Below are 19,969 nucleotides of genomic sequence, written 5' to 3' on the forward strand. Positions count from 1 at the left end.
ATAAATTAGGTATAGTTGGCTTAAACCTTAAGACTTGAGCAACAGTATGAGCATTCCATCTTGAGTTTTTAGTTGGATAATAGATAATATATTATCATGTGATTAAGTGTTATTTTATCTTTAATTTAAAATTATTAAATTACATGAAGACATAATATTTAAATACTTAATTAAATAATTAAAACTGAATATACATAATTTTATAGTTATTATTTTGTTTTATTTTTTATTGCACAAAATCATACAAAGTCTAGACATATTAACAACAGTAGCAGTTGGTGTTTGCATATAGATTTCACCAGTTGAGAACTCTGTTAGGCCACCAGATTTATACACACAATGAATAAATTATGTAAGACAGTCACAAAATGGGGATGATCTTATGCCAACTATTTCAACCAAAACTTTATCATATTTATGCCCTATAGATTTTACTATGCATTAAATATATATATATATATATATATATATATATATATATATATATATATATATATATATATATATATATATATATATATATATATATATATATATATGTATGTATGTATGTATGTATGTATATGTCAACTTCAATCTCTTTCAAATATTCAATTGTTTGTAATAAATATGACTAAACATTCTATGGACCTTAGATTTTCAAAAATGTATATTGACTAAAAAAAAATCAAAGTCTATGAACGCGTTACCAAAATTGACTTAATGTCACTATGTTTCCATTTCACTTCTGATTTCTATTTAGAATCAGCTTATTTCAAATAGGTTTTAATTTCGAATTTTGTGAAATGGAATTATCAAGTTGGTTATAATTCCAACCCTCTAAAGAATCAAAAACGATTCAAAAATTGGATTTAGAACCATACTTAGGTTACCTGATCAATAACCCAACATAATACTTTTTTTCATATCTTTGTAACAAATCATCATCGTTTTATTATAATATATGAAAAAAACCGAAAAATTATATTTCAACACTTCACCCCCTTGCCCTGCACACGAAAGTTTCCAAATTTTTTCACTAAAGTCACCTATAGTGTCATTTTTCTGTTTTATCTATTGTTTAGTACGAACAAGAACGATAGGTGTGTTTCTATTTGTTTTGTTTGTAAAAAGTTTCCAATTTTGTAATCTTTGTTTGCTTTTTGTTTGTGTCAATGGTTTTTTTTTTTTTTCAAGTTTAATGTCTCTCTTTTTTTGTTTCATTTTAATGCCATTTCTGGTATGTATGTATGTATGGTGCATGTATTTTAGAAAATGAGGATGAGGGTGTTCTTTAATCATATGAAGGGTGGAGCTTTTGTTGTCCCCTTCAATATTTTCAATAAGCAATGGTAAAATTTCGATATTTTTTGATAAAAAATTTTAAAAATTTGATTTATTGAATAATTAAAAAATAATTCTATTCAATAAAAATAAAACAGATAGTTTGATCCTGCTAATTAAATGTCATTATCTCTTTTGTTAATGATTTTTAGGTGAAAGTTTTGAGCTTTAGCTTTTCTTCTCAAAAAAATTCTTTAATGAATTTGTTCCCCTAATCAATATGCTTAATATTTGTAGAAAATATATCTTGAAAAATAAATTTTTGTCCGGTAAAAAATTTATAGGTGAATAATACCAAATATTTAGAATTTAAACTAATCGGATAAATTTAAGGTAAGAACATACTTATATAGAATTCAATTTTAATACATAAATCTTAAGATTCGACCAATTTTGATTTTGATTCTCATTTTTATAACAAAGCACTTAGACAAGTACACCCTTAAAGATTTTATCTTTTTGTGGGATTTCCAATTGGTAATCAAAATTAATGTTGACATTTTCTTTTTTCCATGTGTATGATAAGTATGATCATATAAAGTCTCTTTAGCTATAGAATTTAATAGAATTGACAGTCAAAAGTATTCCTCTAATAGTCATATTAATAAAATGATTTCATTTAAATGCATAAAAATCAAATAAGCTATTTCCTCATGCTATATAAAATCTACAAATGCCCCAAAATATCCTTTGGTAGGTTAACATTTTCCATGATTATGTCATTATCTCTTGAATAATCTAATTAAATTAGCACTAATGACAGCCCTAGACTTTAATAAAAAGGACAGTGCCTCTGTAATTCAACAGAGTCTTAATTCCTTTTAATCAAAATCATTTAGATGGGTACCCACTTGACCTAGAATTTAATCAAAATGGATGGCTAGGGTGATTTCTTTTAGGGGTAATTTGGTCTTTTTATTGGTGATGTGCAGATAGCCTTCAATTAGGACCAAATTTATTATTATTACTATGAAGTCATTTTTGTGTGTAGTTGTTGGGGACAATAAAGTCTGAAAATGAATACCATAATTAATTATTTATACCCTTTAGTTGAATTATTAGGAAATTGAATTTTTTAAAGAAATATTAAATTTAATAGAAAGCATGCATGCGCCACCCTAACTACAATTCTAAATGCTTAGTACATTTAATTAATTTTTTTTATAAAAAATATAATTATAAAAATTTGAGTCATTTCCATCAAAATTTCATATACATCGATAATTATTTCTAATTTTTCTATTTTAAAAATAAATTTAAGTTGAATTGAATCTAAATAACGGTTAACTAACTAAAGATCGAGATTGGTTTAATTATTTGCAAACAATAATATAAGAGGGTAAGTCACAAAATAAGAACAAATAGAATCATAAAAAAAATAAATTATTAAAGTAAAAAAGAATTGAAGAAAAAAATTGTCGACAAGACAAACTCTAATATAATCACATCAATAAGCTCTTATCTTAAATTAAAATAAAAATTCAATTTGAATTTGATTTATTTTAACATAAAGTAGTTTGATAAGAATTCAACCCCCAAATTGATGGTTAAATAGTCCATAATTATTAGTTATATTTATTCATAAATAAGAATAATCTATATGTAAATTACTATTTTATTAAAAAAATTATTTTTTTCTCATATGTAATATATAATTTTTACAATAAGATTAATTTTATATATAATTTCTAAAATCATATGATAAAATAAATTTATCAATTAAGATATAATGATATATACAAACTTTGGATTATATTCACCAATTTTTTAATTAAAGATATTTTTATTTATTAAATATATTTCCAAGAAATTTGTAATACATAATTAAAAAAAAAAAAACATGTTTCACATGCTTTCTTGTATTTAATTGATTTCAAATAATTGAAATAAAAATGTAATAATTATTTTGACTACTTACAATAATTATTAATTTAAGAGATAATTAATTAGACACTTATCTTGAAAAAACACAAAATAATAATTTTTCAACTTCCGAAAGTGCAGAGGAAGTTTTATTTTCTTTAAATTTCCCCATTGTTCGCGGCGTCACTCTGGTGTTTTTTTCTCCCTTGTTCCACTTTCTTCTTCTCCTTGTTCGCCTACAAAAGCTCCTCAAAACGAATAACTTCAAGCTGACTCTGAGCTGAAACAAGATGAAGAAACTGAAGACTTATTATATGCAAATACGACATCACAATGCCCACCAAACAACAGTCGAAAGAAAATGGATTTTCCCTCTTGCAATCGGCTCAATACTCTCTCTGTTCCTCCTCTTTCTCACCACTTTAACTTCACCAGACGGCACTCCGCTTTTGCCGTTTTATCGTTCATTTTCGTTTTCTGGGTCTTCAATTTTTGTTGAATCCAAACTTCAGCCTATTCCTGTTGTTACACTGCCTCCGTCTCCACGTTTTGCTTACATGATCTCCGGATCTGTGGGGGACGGTAACATGACGAAGCGTACCCTTTTGGCGCTGTATCATCCAAATAATGTTTATGTTCTTCATTTGGATAGGGAGGCGTCTGATGCCGAGCGTTTAGATCTGAAGAAATTTGTCGATGAGCACCCTTTGTTTGTGCAGTTTCGGAATGTTAAGGTGATTGGTAAGGCCAATCTTGTGACTTATAGAGGGCCTACAATGGTGGCCACTACGTTACATGGGGCTGCAATTTTGTTGAGGGAAGGTGGAGAGTGGGATTGGTTTATTAATCTCAGTGCATCTGATTATCCACTTGTGACTCAGGATGGTTAGTGAAGCTTGTTTTTTTTTTTTTCTTTTTTTGAGATTAATGATGTTTTGAATCCGGGTTTAGTATAGTTTTGATTAAGTTTGGTGGGTTTGATCTAATTTTAATTAGGTTTTCTTTAGATTGTGGGTTTTCAATCTGAGTTTTAATCAATTTTGTCTTGTTTTTGTGGCTTTGTGTTTTCTAGATCTGTTGCATACGTTTTCGTATTTGCCGAGGGATCTGAATTTCATTGATCATACTAGCAATATTGGGTGGAAAGAGTAAGTTTTAATTCACTTTGTTTTTTGTTCATGCTTTTGCTGGTTTTGATTTTAATTTTGGAGCTCACCTGTGAAGTTTGATTGTGTTTGTGTGGTAGGTTCCAGAGGGCGAGACCGGTAATAATAGATCCAGGGTTGTACATGACAAAGAAAGCTGATGTATTTTGGGTTACACAGAAGAGGAGTGTACCATCTGCATTTAAACTCTTTACAGGTGTGCAAATTCTAGCTTTTCTCAGTGTGTGTGTGTGTGTGTGTATATTCTGTTTATGCATAAATACTGCCGTTTATATCTCTTACTTTGACTTATTATCTATTTATATTGTATCTTGTTTGCCAATATAAAGATGAAATTTTGAAAAAAGTTGTAAAGAAACCATATAAATGGTTGAGCTGCTGAGTTGTGCAGGCGTTTTAGTTTACTGTGTCGATAATTATGAAGTTTCTAACAGTGTCAGGGTTCATTGACTGAAGGCTCTAACAGGGCAGAGTAGACTGACTGAGTCATAATATGTAGTTACATTTCTCGTTATTTATTTTGGATGAATCAGTTTTACTTGATTTTGGTAAGATATGATATTTATTTGGAATCTCCGTTGAAATGGGATTTCTTAGAGAAGTTGAGACAGTTGGGGGAACTGAGTCCAAATTTTGATCTAAAAACGGAGGAAAATATGTTGAAGAGCTGCTTAAAATCATACAAGTTTGCGATATTACCTGAATGAGTAGATTCATGTTGTTTTAGCATTAGCTTGAAATGAAAATTATAATGGAGGGTTGGCAGGCTTTGTTTTAAAATATATGTTCCAGTGTTATGCTGGCTGCGATGAGTCTTATTTTCACTTATTTACCAACAGATGCAGAATTCAGGAAACAATGTTTAGCTTTCTTAAAAAATTTGACCAAGGTAAAATTTAGTTGGAAATTCTTGTGATTTCTGACTTCAACATTCTTTCTAATGCTCTGCCTTGTAATCCTAGCAATGGCAAATGACATTTTAGTTGTTTTCATGTTATAATTAGTTGCTCTAGATCTTCTAAGGTTAGAATACCCAGCATCAAGGTCATTATTATACATGTTATCAGCATTCAGCAGAATCATGCACTTTTGTTTAACATTTTACTGCCCCCTTATGTCCTTGTAACATATGTAGATATCTTATTAGAGATGATTATTGTTTTTGCACCAATTATATATTAGAATAGAATGGCAGGGAAAGTGATTAATGATTTAGTTGGGCGACAACAATTTTCGAAAACTCATCATCTATTTTGACTGTCTTTTTACCTGAAGTTATTTGGAAGAGGCATGTTGATTGAATTATTATGTGATACTATTAATGTAACCTGCAGTTTAGGATAGGTGCATATCATTGATTTAGTATGGCTTTGCTTGTTCTTTATCAGGATCATAATATTTTCTAAGATCTTTTCTTTTCTCAAGTTGCATTTACTTTGTGAGATGATTTGACCATTTGTTCCTTGGTTGCTGCACAATAGTACATGCTGTTCTCAACTATGATGTGATATTAGATATTTCATCAGTCATTGGTAAATTTCATTTGTTAATTTCAGAATTGTAGTTCCTGATCCTTTATAAGTTTTAATCTTTGTTATTATTAGCCACTACAAGGTTATGTTAAGTGGCTTGTTTTCTTTAAGTAGGGTTTGAGCAAAGCTCATATGTTTGAATGGTGCTTGACAGTAGAGGTCCTTACTATGTCCCCTTTTGCAATTGATATTACTTTTTGTGGGTGGGTTGCTGAAACCAAACATTTACACTTATCTGTCATAGGATCTGCTTGGATGGCACTTTCCCGGCCTTTTATTGACTACTGCATCTGGGGATGGGACAACCTACCACGGACTGTCCTCATGTACTATTCAAATTTCTTGTCTTCCCCAGAAGGTTACTTCCACACCGTCATCTGTAATGCTCAAGAGTTCCGTAACACCACTGTCAATAGTGACCTCCATTTCATTTCATGGGACAATCCTCCTAAGCAGCATCCACACTACCTTCAAGATGCTGACATGAGAAGGATGGTTGACAGCAATGCCCCATTTGCAAGAAAGTTCCCCCGTGACAATCCTGTGCTTGACAAAATTGATGCGGAGCTCTTGTCCCGAGGTCCAGGAATGGCTACTCCTGGTGGTTGGTGCATAGGAACAGGGGAAAATGGGACAGATCCATGTTCTCTTATTGGTAATACCACTAGCCTCAGGCCTGGCCCTGGAGCCAAAAGGCTTGAAACTTTGATAAGCTCCCTGTTATCAAGTGAGAAATTCCGGCCAAGACAGTGCAAGTAACAAGAACTGAAGTCTACTGTAGGAGGTGCATCCCATTTATTTTGGGTTAGTTTATATCAGAAGACGAAAAAGGATATGACCAGGTAATCAGTTTACCTTCTAGTTGAGAAGATAGAAATTAAGCATGCAGAAACTATATATGATCTCTGGATTGTAGAGTTGGATTCTCTGGTTGGTACAGTCACATGAAAGAGATGGATTTCCAGGAAGATTTCAGCTACGGAGCTGGGAGTACACCTGTAATACTCTGGTATAAATACTGAGCTTGTTATTCTGTCTTAGTATCCCAATTTATTTGCCCCTTTTCATTTCCCACATGCATTTGCCTTGATCGAACACCAAGCCTGTTCAGGACTTGGATTGATGTCATGGAAGAGTATTTGGCTAAAACTGTGTTACAAAAAGAAAATTCAATGGAAGAATCATATAACAGATGAAAATTCTTAGAAACTTTTGTTACTTGCCTTGTGCATTATTGAGCTACTTCTATTTGCTCACCTTTCAGTTACTATAATGGTTTGGTGATTCCATTTTCATATCCAATAAAACTATTTGCATTTTTGGATACCGATGATGATATGTCATAATGTGTTTAAGTGATGTTGAATTAAATATAATATTATATCTAATTATATGTAACACATCGTTGTTAATACTATGGATTGCTATAACTAGTGGACTGATGTTTTAGGTAATTTAGTAGCTGGGCTGGATTGATCTGGGCTGAGCTTGTGATCCTATTTGGCATCAGTTTAAATCCAAAAAAAGCCATCAGCATTGTATTCAAATCTCTTCGTTTATGACAACAAACCTCAACCTTGGTTTGAACCTCATTCTTTTTATCTAAATTCAAATTTGAACTTATTTAACATTGTTAATTATAATTAAAACTTACTAATACATAAATAAATGGTTTATTATTAAACTAAAACCAACATATACAACATGGACTTATTACTAATCCTTTGAATCTAGCATCGAGGGGAGTCATCCTCGGATTTTGTTTTATTTCAAACCTTTAGAGAGTTGATTTTCCTAATCTTCAAAGCAAAGTTTAGGTATGGTCTTAACCCATAAAGAGCCGTTTTAAGTTAGTAAATTTACCCTAAAGATAAAAACTAATATATAAATAAATTATTCTTTTATATGATTAATACAGAAGAATTCATTAACAAATATATTTATTGTAACAAAAAATATAAAATAATATTAACTCTGTTAAACATAAACTTATTTTGAGTGAATCGAAATAAATCATGTATTCTTTTTCTTTACTGGTTATATTAGTTTGAATATGATTATTACATTATTGTTTTCATATACTCTATAATTCGTTCAATTGTTATATATAACCTCAATTGTCCAAGAATACGAAGAAGTAATTATATAAACCTTGTCTTCTTGAAGCGAGCAAAAGCTGGTTTATACCTTAAGGAATAGCCTGCATGGAGAATCATTTAGCTCAAAAACAAGAGATTCAACAGATTGTTTCCATTACAAAATTAATCAGAAAGTTTGTAATAATCGTTCAGTAATGTCATATTAGTTTGTCTGAGTTAAGAGTTATCGATAAAAAAAATGCAATTAATAAAATACCATGTCCAGCTTATTTTTTGGTAATGTCTAGGATGGCAGAAGCACAATTATCCACTGAATACTTGAAGAGATGATAACATATAGTCAGAAGGAAATTAATAAGACGATTACCTTGTTAATCTCTCTGGAAGCAAATCTGGAAGGTGGGTTTGGGATGATTTTTTTTTTTTTTGTAACGAAAAACTCTACCAAAGCTAAACGATCCAAGTAAATCAAGAATTTGATCTTAAAATACTCTTGTTTTGCCACTGAAACAAACCCTTAGGGCTGAAGAAATATTGATAAACATGGAAGACATGTGAGGCTTCAGCCCTAATCCATAATACATAAACCATATATATGTGTGTACACACACACACACACACACACAGAGGGAGCCTTAGATTCCTTGTAATCGATATAGAAAGAAGTGATGACTTGTGGTTGATGTATGCATGGCAGGAATAAGCCAAGAAGCTTTCCGAACTGCTCTAATCTAAGCTCTCTTGCCAAAATCCAAGCCCTCACACCTTCCTTTTCGCTCCCTTATCTATGCAATTTAATGCATACAAAAAATTGTTGCTAACATTATAACAGGGAGGTGGCATTGTGGGGAGGAGCTAGCTAGCTAATTATCACCAATAATTAATGTTAATTTATAATTATGCCACATATCACAGAGCCTTATATAAGTAATCCATGATGATTTTTTATGCCCTTTTTATATATAAATTGTCAACTATCTAAAGATCTGGAGCAGCCCAGAGAGATCTCCTTTGACCATAATGGGTCCATCTAATATTCTACTCTAATAATTTGGCTTACTATGAAAATATTGTCAACTTTGAACAAATAACTCCTAAATTTAAAAGCTTATAAACTCTTTTAAAATGCATATACATATCTAACAATTCTCTGATGCAGGATTTATACTGCAAACTTTTATGATTGAAGAGCATAAAATTGAATGGAAAATAGGATTTAGCAGCATGGGATGTGCAATCATGCGATGACATGAAAGATAATAAATTAATATTGGCATTAAGAGGAGAGGAGTGAAACAAAATCTGGGGGAGTTTAAAGAATAAAGTCCTCTAATGATACTGAATTTAACTAATTAATTAATGTTTAACCCATGGGAAATTAAATCTATTGTCTAATCCAGCATTGAAAGATACAAGACGTGCATGAAAAAAGATATGCCTTGCTTCTTTTTCTTCTTATAAGAGCTTCATTGTTAGTGCTTTTAATCCATGATTGGTTGCTCTCAGTGATGCGAACAAAACAATGGCCCCAAGAATTACACCCTTGCAGACGATAACTTTTCCATAAAAAAGAGAGAGAGCACAAATTCCAAGCATATCTCAATCACATCCTTACTAAAGATCGTTTGGTCTAAACTGTATTACATTAACATATATGAGATATTGTTATCTAATCACTGGTTGGGAATTCCATTTTCTAGTGAGAGGATAAGAGGTGCAAGGAACAATGCTCTATGGGTGTCTATTTACCCACTCTTTATCATATATAAGATAAAATATTATTCATTGTTTGTTCTTACCTATAGTTTAAGTTTCTCTCATAAAGAATCGTTTTGTAATATATTTATTATGATAAGAGTGTTGAGTAAAACAATATCAACTCCGTTAACATAGTCTAACAACATTATAGGAGAATTCTTTACCTTCTCTTTGCCAATTTGTTGATTTTTATATGTAAAATACAGGGCTAAACTTTCTAATATTTTGTAGCGGAAAATTTTTCAGTTGACATAACTTAGACGGTGTGAAGTAAATTTATATTTAAAATAGGCCAAAGGACTATTTCCCACCCAATGTATGCTTTTTCTGCAAATTCTCACCCGTTAATTTTGAAAAACCCATTTACCTACTAATGGGCTGTTAAAAAAAAGGACAGGTTGACAGATTCAAGGGTAAAATCGTCATTTTATATGTAATATTAAAAATAAACTTAAATTTAATTTCTTTTTTACCCCCAAACCCTAACAACTAACAATTTTCCCCCAACCTAAGTTTTCAAAAACAACATTTTCCCCCTTAAGGTTTTTAAACTTTCAGATTGAATTTTTTGGTAACAACCGACGATCTCCAGGTGACGTCGCTTCCTCCCTGATGTCTTCTCTTTCCGATCGTGCGACGTCTTTCCCTCCTAGGCGTCATTGTTGACGAAGACATTGTCTTCGTCTCTGAACGAAGACGATTCGTCTTCGTCAACGACGACACCATACAGCGTTGGAAGTGTATAACCGGAAGGAGGGGTCATCAGAAAGGGAGAGTAGGTGCTTGGAGATCATTGGTCATTGTCGAAAAAACTAGATCTGAAGTTTGGCAATCCTAGGGGGAAAATACAGTTTTTGAAAACTTGGGTTGGGGGAAGTGTTAGTTTTTAGGGTTTGAAGAGAAAATGATATGACCAACGGACTCAGTTAAGTTTAACAGCCCACAAGTAGGTAAATAAAATTTTTAAAGTTAATAAAAAAACTTTAAAAATTCAACATAGTTTGGGTGAAAATAGTCCTTTGGCCTTTAAAATAAAATAAATTTAAGGAGTTTTATACCATTAAAAAAATATTATTATGCCTCACTTTAATGAATATATAAAGATAATTGAAATTTACCATTGATGGTGACAATATATTGGAGTTTGTCAACAAAAACAGCTAGATGGTGGCTGCTCCAACACAAGACCCTTCTCAATAATAATCTTTGAAATTCTCTTATCTCATACCATGATGTCACATGCATGATGAAAGTAAGAAACCTCAGCTATTATTTTTTATTTGTATAGTAAAAGTAAAATCTTTACTGGTAAATCAATGTATAATTCTAATTAATCATTGAATGGCCGTACGTGGACATGAAACCGGCAATAATAGAGTTGGGTCTTCTTCATCCAACTAGATCCAGCTCTAGCCTTACTTTAATGAAATTCTAGCACCACAAGTTGTATATGGACAAGAAACCAACCATGGCTCTTGTTAATGTTAGATTTTATTGAACGTAAACAGGATAAAATAACATAATAACATTTATTATGTCTACCTCAATCATAACCTTTAAATATAATGAATTTATTTTTAATAATTATTTAAATTCATTTGTAAATTAATATTAAATTATTAAATTATTTGATTTTATTAAAAAAAATAATTAATGCTAATGTAGATAAAAAAATTTCTAGACATTAAAACACAGAAAAATAAACATATGAATCACCATGGATTTATTCATGAGCCTCAAACATATGATATATATGGGAAGATGAACAAGAAGAAATGGAGTAAAACTATTGAAGGAAATTAAAGAACCATATTTGCATGCGTACCTCAATATCTTAACTACAAATGCTCGTTAATATGCACTGCGTTAAGATGTGTAGAAGTGTGAGAAAATAGCAAGAAGTGGAAGAGTATCTTATCGGAGGATGGTGGCACTTGCGGCTGATTTTTAACACACATGAAGCAGGTGCCACCACTCCTGCGACAAGAAGCCCTCAGCTCCTTTTAATCTCTTTCTTCTTGCTTTCGCCAATCTCCATGCAAGGCTAGCTCTTACTGCTTCATCGTACAATTTTATTCCCTCTCTCTCTCTCTCGGCTGCCTTCATTTTTAGCCCTTCAATGATATGTAAAGAAGCTATTGCCATTGGGCATACATAAAGGCCGACTTATTTCCGTTCAAAATATCTTTTTATCTTAAGTTTTTTTTTTTTTAATTTTAAAAATTTTAAATACTTATTTATAAATAATTAAAATTAACAATGTTCAGATAGAATCGTTATTTTAGTAATAATATTAAAAATAAACTAAAATTTAATTTTTTTCTTTTCTTAACCCTTAAAAATTAAAATTTTTTTTTAACCCAAGTTTTAAAAAATGACATTTTTCTCCTAAGATTTAGTTTCTAGATCTTTGGTATCAAATTCGACTCCATCACTAATGACGAGTATCTTTCGATGCCTCTTTTCCCTTCTACGGTCAAGCTTCTCTAGTTTGGAAGCTTAGACGATATCGATTGATATCGAAAATAACTTCTAATTTCGTTAAGAAAATGAAGTTATTCTTTTTCCCTAATGAAACATTATCTCCTGTTAAGTTTAGAATTGTTAGCCAAAAGGGGAGATGGTGAGAGAGTGACCGTCAGAGGAAAAGAAAGAAGATGTCGTTAGAGAAGTGCTAGAGATGGCCCGGAGTTTAGAAACTAAACCCTAAGGGGGGAAATATTATTTTTTAAAATTTGGTTTATAGGAGAAATTATTAATTTTTAAAATTTAGGGAGAGAATAGAAATAAAATTTTAAAATATTAGAATATCTCATAAATAGATAAATATAATTTTTAAAGTTAAGAGACGAGAACAACCAAAAAAAAAAACTACTTTGTGTGGAAAATAGTCCTTTGGCCATATATAAATGCTAAACTCGAGGACCAAGTGGAAAGTGGGTGCCAAAAATTTAAGCAAATAATAGGCCATCTCTCTCTGTTAATAATTATATTAATAAGTTAATAACCCAATTAAAAATTAATTGTCTTGTCATTATTCAGTCAACTTCATAATATTTTTGGTCCTTTTATCTTCATCATCCATTTCATTATGCTTGTCCAGTCATTTCATCTGTTAGTGCTATTAATTTAATTAAGGGCATCTTGGTTTCTTTTCATTGTACTGCATAATGGGTTGTTAATACAACTGGTCCCCTTAATTAAATGATGACTCTGAAACTAAATGGATGAATTAATACCAATTAATTAAATTAATTTCTTTTCATTTTTCCAATTATAGGCTCCTCAAATTGGAGACTGCACAGATAGTTTTCAATAATATGCAACTCTTCAGGTCACGGGATGCAACCCACCATAGCCTCGCTCATCTCGTCTTGTCATCATCATTCTCCGATCCTTTGGATTCCGATGATGACCTTTGTTTTTTACCGCAAGACAGGGAGATTCGTGCTTGTTTGTCTCCAAGTGATCTGTTAAAGAACGGAGAGAGAAATACTGGCTTTTCGGAAAATTGGAGAAAACAAGAAAATGCATGTAGAAAAAAATTACAAATGAATATAAAAATTAACCTTAATTTCTGCGATAGCACTACAAATTTGAACATGTTTGTTCAAATTCAATGCTGACTAGAGCACATTTTGGGCTTTCGCTTTCAACTGAGAAGCAAGTCGAATGCCAGTCAGTTCACTGAACAGGAGATTTATCTTGTTCAACTTTATACTAAAGTAGAATTTGACCATTCCTAATTATAAGAATGTGCGTCTTGAGACTTGAGGTGAAAGGGTGTTGCATTATTATTCAGATTCTTCAAGTTCTCCTAATCAACCAAAAAGAAGTCCTCCTCTCATTAGCCTATTCTTGCTCATGCTTGCAGGTCATCTTTCATTTTCCTTCTCTCCTTTCTTCTTCCAAATGTATTCTTTTTAAGCACTCATGATCAAAACAAGAAAAGAGAAGTTCCAAAAGAAGTCATTTGAGTGGTAAAAGAAAAAATTTCTTATATAAAAAAATATAAGTTTAAATCCCTATTAAAGATATATCAAAATTAAATTATTAACTTATTTATCTAATAGTCGAGGGATTAATTATCAATTGTTTTTATATATAAAATTATAGAGTAAAAATTTTAAGGGTGTAATTACAAAATTTAAAATTTTTAAAAGTTTATTGATAATTTACTTGAGTTGAGCTATGAGCTCATTAAGACAATTAACATACGCTTAAATTTAATTCAACAATAATCAAATTAAACTCAACTCAATATGAGTTAATATGTAAATTATTCATAAATAACGTGACTCGATTATTGTTACACCTTTACTAATATATATAAATAAATTGATGTCATCTGATTATATCATCAAATTATTTAATATTATAAATTATTCTAATATATAATGACCTGTTATTTCCCCTCCTTTTCATTTAATAATTAATTTTATCGGTAAGACTAAAGCATTGATTGGTAATAAAAAGATTATAATCTTACCCCTTTTGAAATGACAAAATAATGCGAAGCGGCCTGGTGTACCCCCATCATTGAACACAAAAAAATTATCATTGAAATTATGTATAAAATATATATATATATATATAAAGAAATATCCTCATATAATTAAATATTATTTTATTTTTAATTTAAAATTATATAATTATATTTTAATATGTTATTATTTTGTACATATAATATTATTTAAAAAATAAAGATGACTTAAGAGAAACAAGTTACATATTCATGTTAATTAATAATAAAATTATACATATCTATTTTAAATATATAAATAGATTTATATTTGATATGTATCATTATTTGATTAAGTGATTTTAAATTAAAAATAAAATAATATATAATCATATAATAACATCTATATATAAATATATATCTATTTATATATTTAAAATAAATATTCATAATATTGTTCATTCTTTAATTAGTTTGCTTGCCTGCAAGCTTTAAACGAGACTTACTTAGTCAATACTCTTAAGAATATATAGGCTAATCGCCAACGAAAACACAGCTAAGATGAGGGTCTTTATCTATAAAACTGTATGCCACAACCGTCAGTCATTCAATTTCTTCAGACGTCTGAAAAATGAAGAAATAAACTGCAAAACAATCGAAAGTCTAATAGCTTTATAAAAAATAGTAAAGCTGAAACTGAAACTGCAAGAGAAATTGTTGCAAAAATACCTTTATAGAGACAAATCTTTTTCTTCATCAACCCTCAACCGGCTCCCTCTTCTCCATTGCTTCCCCCTTCTTTACATGATATTAAGATAAATCTTTTGGCCATGAACAAAAGTTGCTGAGATTACTATCGCAGGGAGGCGTCACAACAGCAAGCTAAATCAATTGCCATAACTCATGAATAAACTAAGCTAAGCTAGCTTGCTAGTGCCGTCTCTCCTGCGACAGTAGCCTCAGAAACTTCTGCCTGAACTTGTGTATTGCTTTGCATACATTTGATGCCTATTTATAGAGGGTCGTCTCATATTATGTACGAAAAATTACAACCAGGGAATGAGTGAGAAATTAGTAAGTCTTTAAATACGTACGAGGGAAAGTCCTTGAGGTTCGAATAGTTGGTCAGCCAGAGATATTAAATTGAAACGTATTGGTAACTTTGTTATACTTTGAGGGGTTCCAAATGACTGCTTCTTTCTAGATGGCATACCTTGCAAATTAATGCCATAACGACCTGGATACACCGTCCATTCTTGATTTTGTTTTGGAGACAATTCAATGACCCAATTTTCAAATTTTGGGAAGAAAAGAGAAACGTAATTAATGGCCGGATGGTTGCTAAAATTTGAATCCTAAACAGGACTATTGGTAGATTGGAGTTTAGATGAGTTAAGTTTGAGATCAATTTAAACTCAGATTGAATCTAATAAATTTAACGTAAATTTAAACTCATTTAAGTTAATGTATAATATCATTAAAATATTATTAATGAGATAAACAATATTACTATTCAGAGAACTGATTGAACAACTAATCATATAACGATATATTATTTATGTACTATATATATATATATATATATATATATATATATATATATATATATATATATATATATATATTTTTTTTTTCTAAACGGTATGACCACCAGGAAGAACAATGTTGTTGAAAAGGAGTATGAATATTCTGCTTGGCAGGTGAGGAAGAGAGAGAGAAAAAGAGGTTCCAATATGAAAGGAAAGGTTAGTTCCAGGTCTAATAAATAGACTTGGTCAAGGTCACATGCCTTCAATTCAACATTAATTATAAGCTACAATGAAGGGGAAAAGTAATTGATTTATGATCAATTCCAAGACATGGGGCCGTTCATTTGGTAATTTCGCCATCATTGAAGTCTCAAAATTTTGGTCTAATTTGTTTTTTGATGAGTATATTCAACAGGTTTAGGTCCATGTGGTGTTGATCTATGACCAAATTAAAGACCCAGTTAAAAGCATTTTTGTCATTGTTTTAGGCTAAGTCCAGTCAATTTGGGCCACCCAATTAGCAGTTTGTGGTCCTATGTGACGATAAAAAAGTTGTCATTAAAGGCAAATGAATTGATATGATATTATGTAATTAATAATTTTAAAATATGATAAAAGTAAATAATTATATATCTAATTAAATGATTAGACATTTATTTTGTTTGTATTTAATAATATATATTATTTGTACACGTAATATTATCCTTATTTAGTAAATTCTCTAATTTAAAATCATTAATTCTAATTACAAGTCAATCTATTAATACCTAAAATGACAATTCGTACTTCTGAACTAAATCTCTGACTCACTTAGTATTGTATAAAAAAGGATTCTTTTATAAAAATCAGGATAAAAATAGAAACAGAGATGAATAAAATCTTTATAGTTAGAAATAAAGATAAATATATACATTTGATTTGTCTATTTTTTTATATATTTTTAAAATTTTTAAAAATTAAATTATATTTAAAATTTTAAACTATTGTAAATATGCCGTAACATTTAGTAAGTTTTATTTTATTTTATTAAAGGATGAGGAGAGAAACGGAGGGAAATTTTTGACGAAAATTATCTGTAAACCCTGCATTGGGGTCAGGGCAGAGATTTAAAAAACCTGCCTACAGTGACGAGAACAAGGTTTACCCCGTTACCATCCCTAATAGTAGCTGATCTTTGTCTTCATATCGTTTAGTTTTCTTTCATTAATTGGGTCTAAATTTGGGCATTCTGTATCAGATTAGTTAGCCCAATACTAGCCCATACAGATATTAAAAAAAAAAGGTTTTTCGTTCTCGGGCAGGCCCAAATCTGCTAGGCCTTTTGAATAATTGTTGCATAACAATGTTTGGGCGTCCGGTCCCAAATCACATTAATTCAGCATTAATGTAAACACATCCTAATGAACAATTAAATTGTTCAATCAAAATCACAGGATATTGTACAACAATTTTGACTCTGAAGTGACAAAGCCCGGTTCCCATGTTAACTCTTTCTCTTTCCTTCTGCTTCTTTGTCAGCTTTCAACTTGGCTTCTTCTCTTGCCACTTCCAGGGCCTGGATTAGCATTCTCAGGGTAAAATCCACGTCAGGTGGAAATTTTTTTGGCATCAAATGCTCTGCAACATCAGCTGGGGTCAGCCTTGTTTCTTGCAGCAATTCACTAACGGCTGCGAACAAATCATGTGACTCAATATTCAGATAGTTCTTGGCTAAAACTTTGAATGCTTCAAAGCTACAATATGACAACTCTATATGCTTATCCATTCTTCCTTTCCGAATTAGAGCTGGATCGAGCTTCTCTATGTGATTTGTTGTGAATACTATTAATCTTTCACCCTCACAAGCTGACCAAATTCCGTCAATAAAATTCAATAATCCTGAAAGAGTAACCTGGCTGCTTCTTGTCTCATTTTCTTCTTTCTCAAGTTTCTGTCTCGGATCCCTCTCAATGCTATTTCCCTCTTCTTGTTTCTCCTTTTTCTTCCTCCTTTGGCCTGTGAGATCAAGCGAACAATCGATGTCTTCAATGACGATAACCGATTTTCTAGATGTTTCAATCAACAGCTTTCTCAGTTCAGTATTGTCTTTGACAGCAGTGAGCTCAAGATCATACAAATCATAGCCTAAAAGATTGGCCATGGCAGCAATCATGGTAGACTTACCAGTGCCTGGGGGGCCATACAAAAGGTACCCCCTTTTCCAGGCTCTGCCAGTTCTCGCATAGAAGCCCTCAGCCTTGCTGAATGTAATCAAGTCTTCAATGATCTCTTGTTTCTTCTCAGGCTCCATGGCAAGTATCTGGAATGTTGCAGGGTGATCAAATGTCACGTGGCTCCACCTTGAACCATTGTTTGTGTAAAGCTTTCGCATTCGGTTTCTGACCTTGATATCGTTCCCTTCTTTCAGGACATTAACAAGATAAGGCCCCAAGATGAGGTCCCTGTATCGCTTATGGAAAGTAAGCTTGTAGAATCTCTCTTCATCCGGCACAGAATACAGAGAAAAAACCTCAGACTTTGTAATGTTTTTCCCTGAAGTCCACCACAGTTTGACTCCCTGGAACTCATGAGAAACCTCTTCATTATCATCCATGCTCAACATAAGTGACTGGTTACTGTGCTTGACAATATCAGCTTTGAGTTTCTTAGCTTGGGTAGAAGACTCGTAGCTCAGATAATTCTCAATAGCTGAGTAAGCTTCGTTACGCTTGAAACCCTCACTTGTAAACTCATGAAATGTGATTTGAATATAAGGGTAGATGAAAGTGACCAAACTTTTCGAGTATTTCAGAAAGAAACTTGTAAGTTCATAAGGAAAATATTCCTGAAATATTGCCCAAACAAACAGTAAACCAGCTAGAATAGAACCCGGATGAGCAAACAAGTCTTTAGTGACATCCATTTTCGAGCTTCTGGGAAATTCTGAGACTAGGTTAATTCTGAGTGACTTAAATAAGAACACCTGGAGTCTGTTTTTGTGAAGAGAAGAGATTGCTGAATGTGACCTGTAATTGACAAGTGATTTTGTCTGCTAGTCCAGAGTTGGCCACTAATGGACCGTGTTGTTTCCGTGTGTGACATAATAAAGGACTTGTTCTCACCCACCATACAATACAATGAAAACTTAAAAGTTGCATTTTCCAATTTTTAAAAAGGCCAAACGACTATTTCCCACCCAAACTATGCTGAAACGTCAAAGTTTTTCTCTTTAACTATGAAAATGCCGTTTATCCACCCATGAGCAGGTAAAATTAGTGGTAATAAGGATAAAATCGTTATTTTATATTTAATATTAAAAATAAACTTAAATATGATTTATTTCCCTCCCCTAAATTTAAAAAATTAACTTTTCACCCCTAAGCCAAGTTTGAAAAGATCACATTTCCCTCCCTAGGGTTTAGTTTCCAAACCTATTCACTTTCTCCGGCACCATCGCCGACCGTCGCTCCCTCCTGATGGTTTCTTTTCCACCGACGACCCACCTCAACCCCACCCCAACCCATCCAGCATCAAGAAACATTGTCTGGGAAGAGAAATCGTCTTCCCAGAGGACGAAGATGAGATCGATCTATCTCGGTTTGATCATTTGGGAAGACGATCGTCTTCCCAGGCGAAGACGAGATGACTCGTCGTCCTCTGGAAAAAATAATCCCTTTTTAAACTTTGAAGAAAATTTTAGGAGAAAAATTATGAGATTTCAAATTAAGGGGGGGAATTATGATAAATTTTTTTTTATTAAGTAATAATTTTATCTCTAACAGTAATTAAGATTTTTAATAGAAAATTACTTATGAATGGATATCTAAATTGTTGAAAGTTAATGATAATAATATGGGTTTTCAATAAACCTTGGGTGGGAATAAGAGTTTTGGCCATAATAAATATTTTGACCTAACAAATCTTTTGTAGGTGTGGGGTTGTAGGAACTTTTGATTAAAATATTATGGGAAGTACATGAATATTGGATTTTGGGTACAATGGTGACACGTACCATGAGATGACAGCACTATCTATAGAAAAGGATTAATAAACAGCCCATGCCCATCACTTCTATAAAATATGATATGCTGAGTTTGTATATATATCTAGAATGGTTATTTAAATGGACTATAAACTTTAAAAAATGTTTTAAATTATAAAATCTAAAATCAAAACTATCATGAACTAAATGACTTGACGATGAGTAACGTTATTTGGATTAAGATGTGACTCTCTTGGGATATCCTCAAGCTGTGGA

The 19,969-nt window shown here is 31.5% G+C and overlaps 2 protein-coding genes across 2 annotated transcripts; one reads left to right on the top strand and one right to left on the bottom strand.

Moving 5' to 3' along the window:
* Positions 1–3,296: 3,296 nt before the first annotated feature.
* Positions 3,297–7,093, top strand: LOC123197941 (beta-glucuronosyltransferase GlcAT14B-like). The gene is made up of 4 exons (XM_044612467.1): positions 3,297–4,071; positions 4,259–4,334; positions 4,433–4,548; positions 6,129–7,093. The coding sequence occupies exons 1-4, from the start codon at positions 3,477–3,479 to the stop codon at positions 6,641–6,643; spliced, it is 1,302 nt and encodes a 433-aa protein (XP_044468402.1). The 5' UTR covers positions 3,297–3,476; the 3' UTR covers positions 6,644–7,093.
* A 9,922-nt stretch (positions 7,094–17,015) lies between these two features.
* On the bottom strand, positions 17,016–18,657 carry LOC123197665 (AAA-ATPase ASD, mitochondrial-like). Its single transcript, XM_044612009.1, has one exon. The coding sequence runs from the start codon at positions 18,632–18,634 to the stop codon at positions 17,216–17,218; it is 1,419 nt and encodes a 472-aa protein (XP_044467944.1). The 5' UTR covers positions 18,635–18,657; the 3' UTR covers positions 17,016–17,215.
* Positions 18,658–19,969: the final 1,312 nt, after the last annotated feature.

This window comes from Mangifera indica, chromosome 15 (genome assembly GCF_011075055.1).
Source record: "Mangifera indica cultivar Alphonso chromosome 15, CATAS_Mindica_2.1, whole genome shotgun sequence".
Lineage (NCBI taxonomy): Eukaryota > Viridiplantae > Streptophyta > Magnoliopsida > Sapindales > Anacardiaceae > Mangifera > Mangifera indica.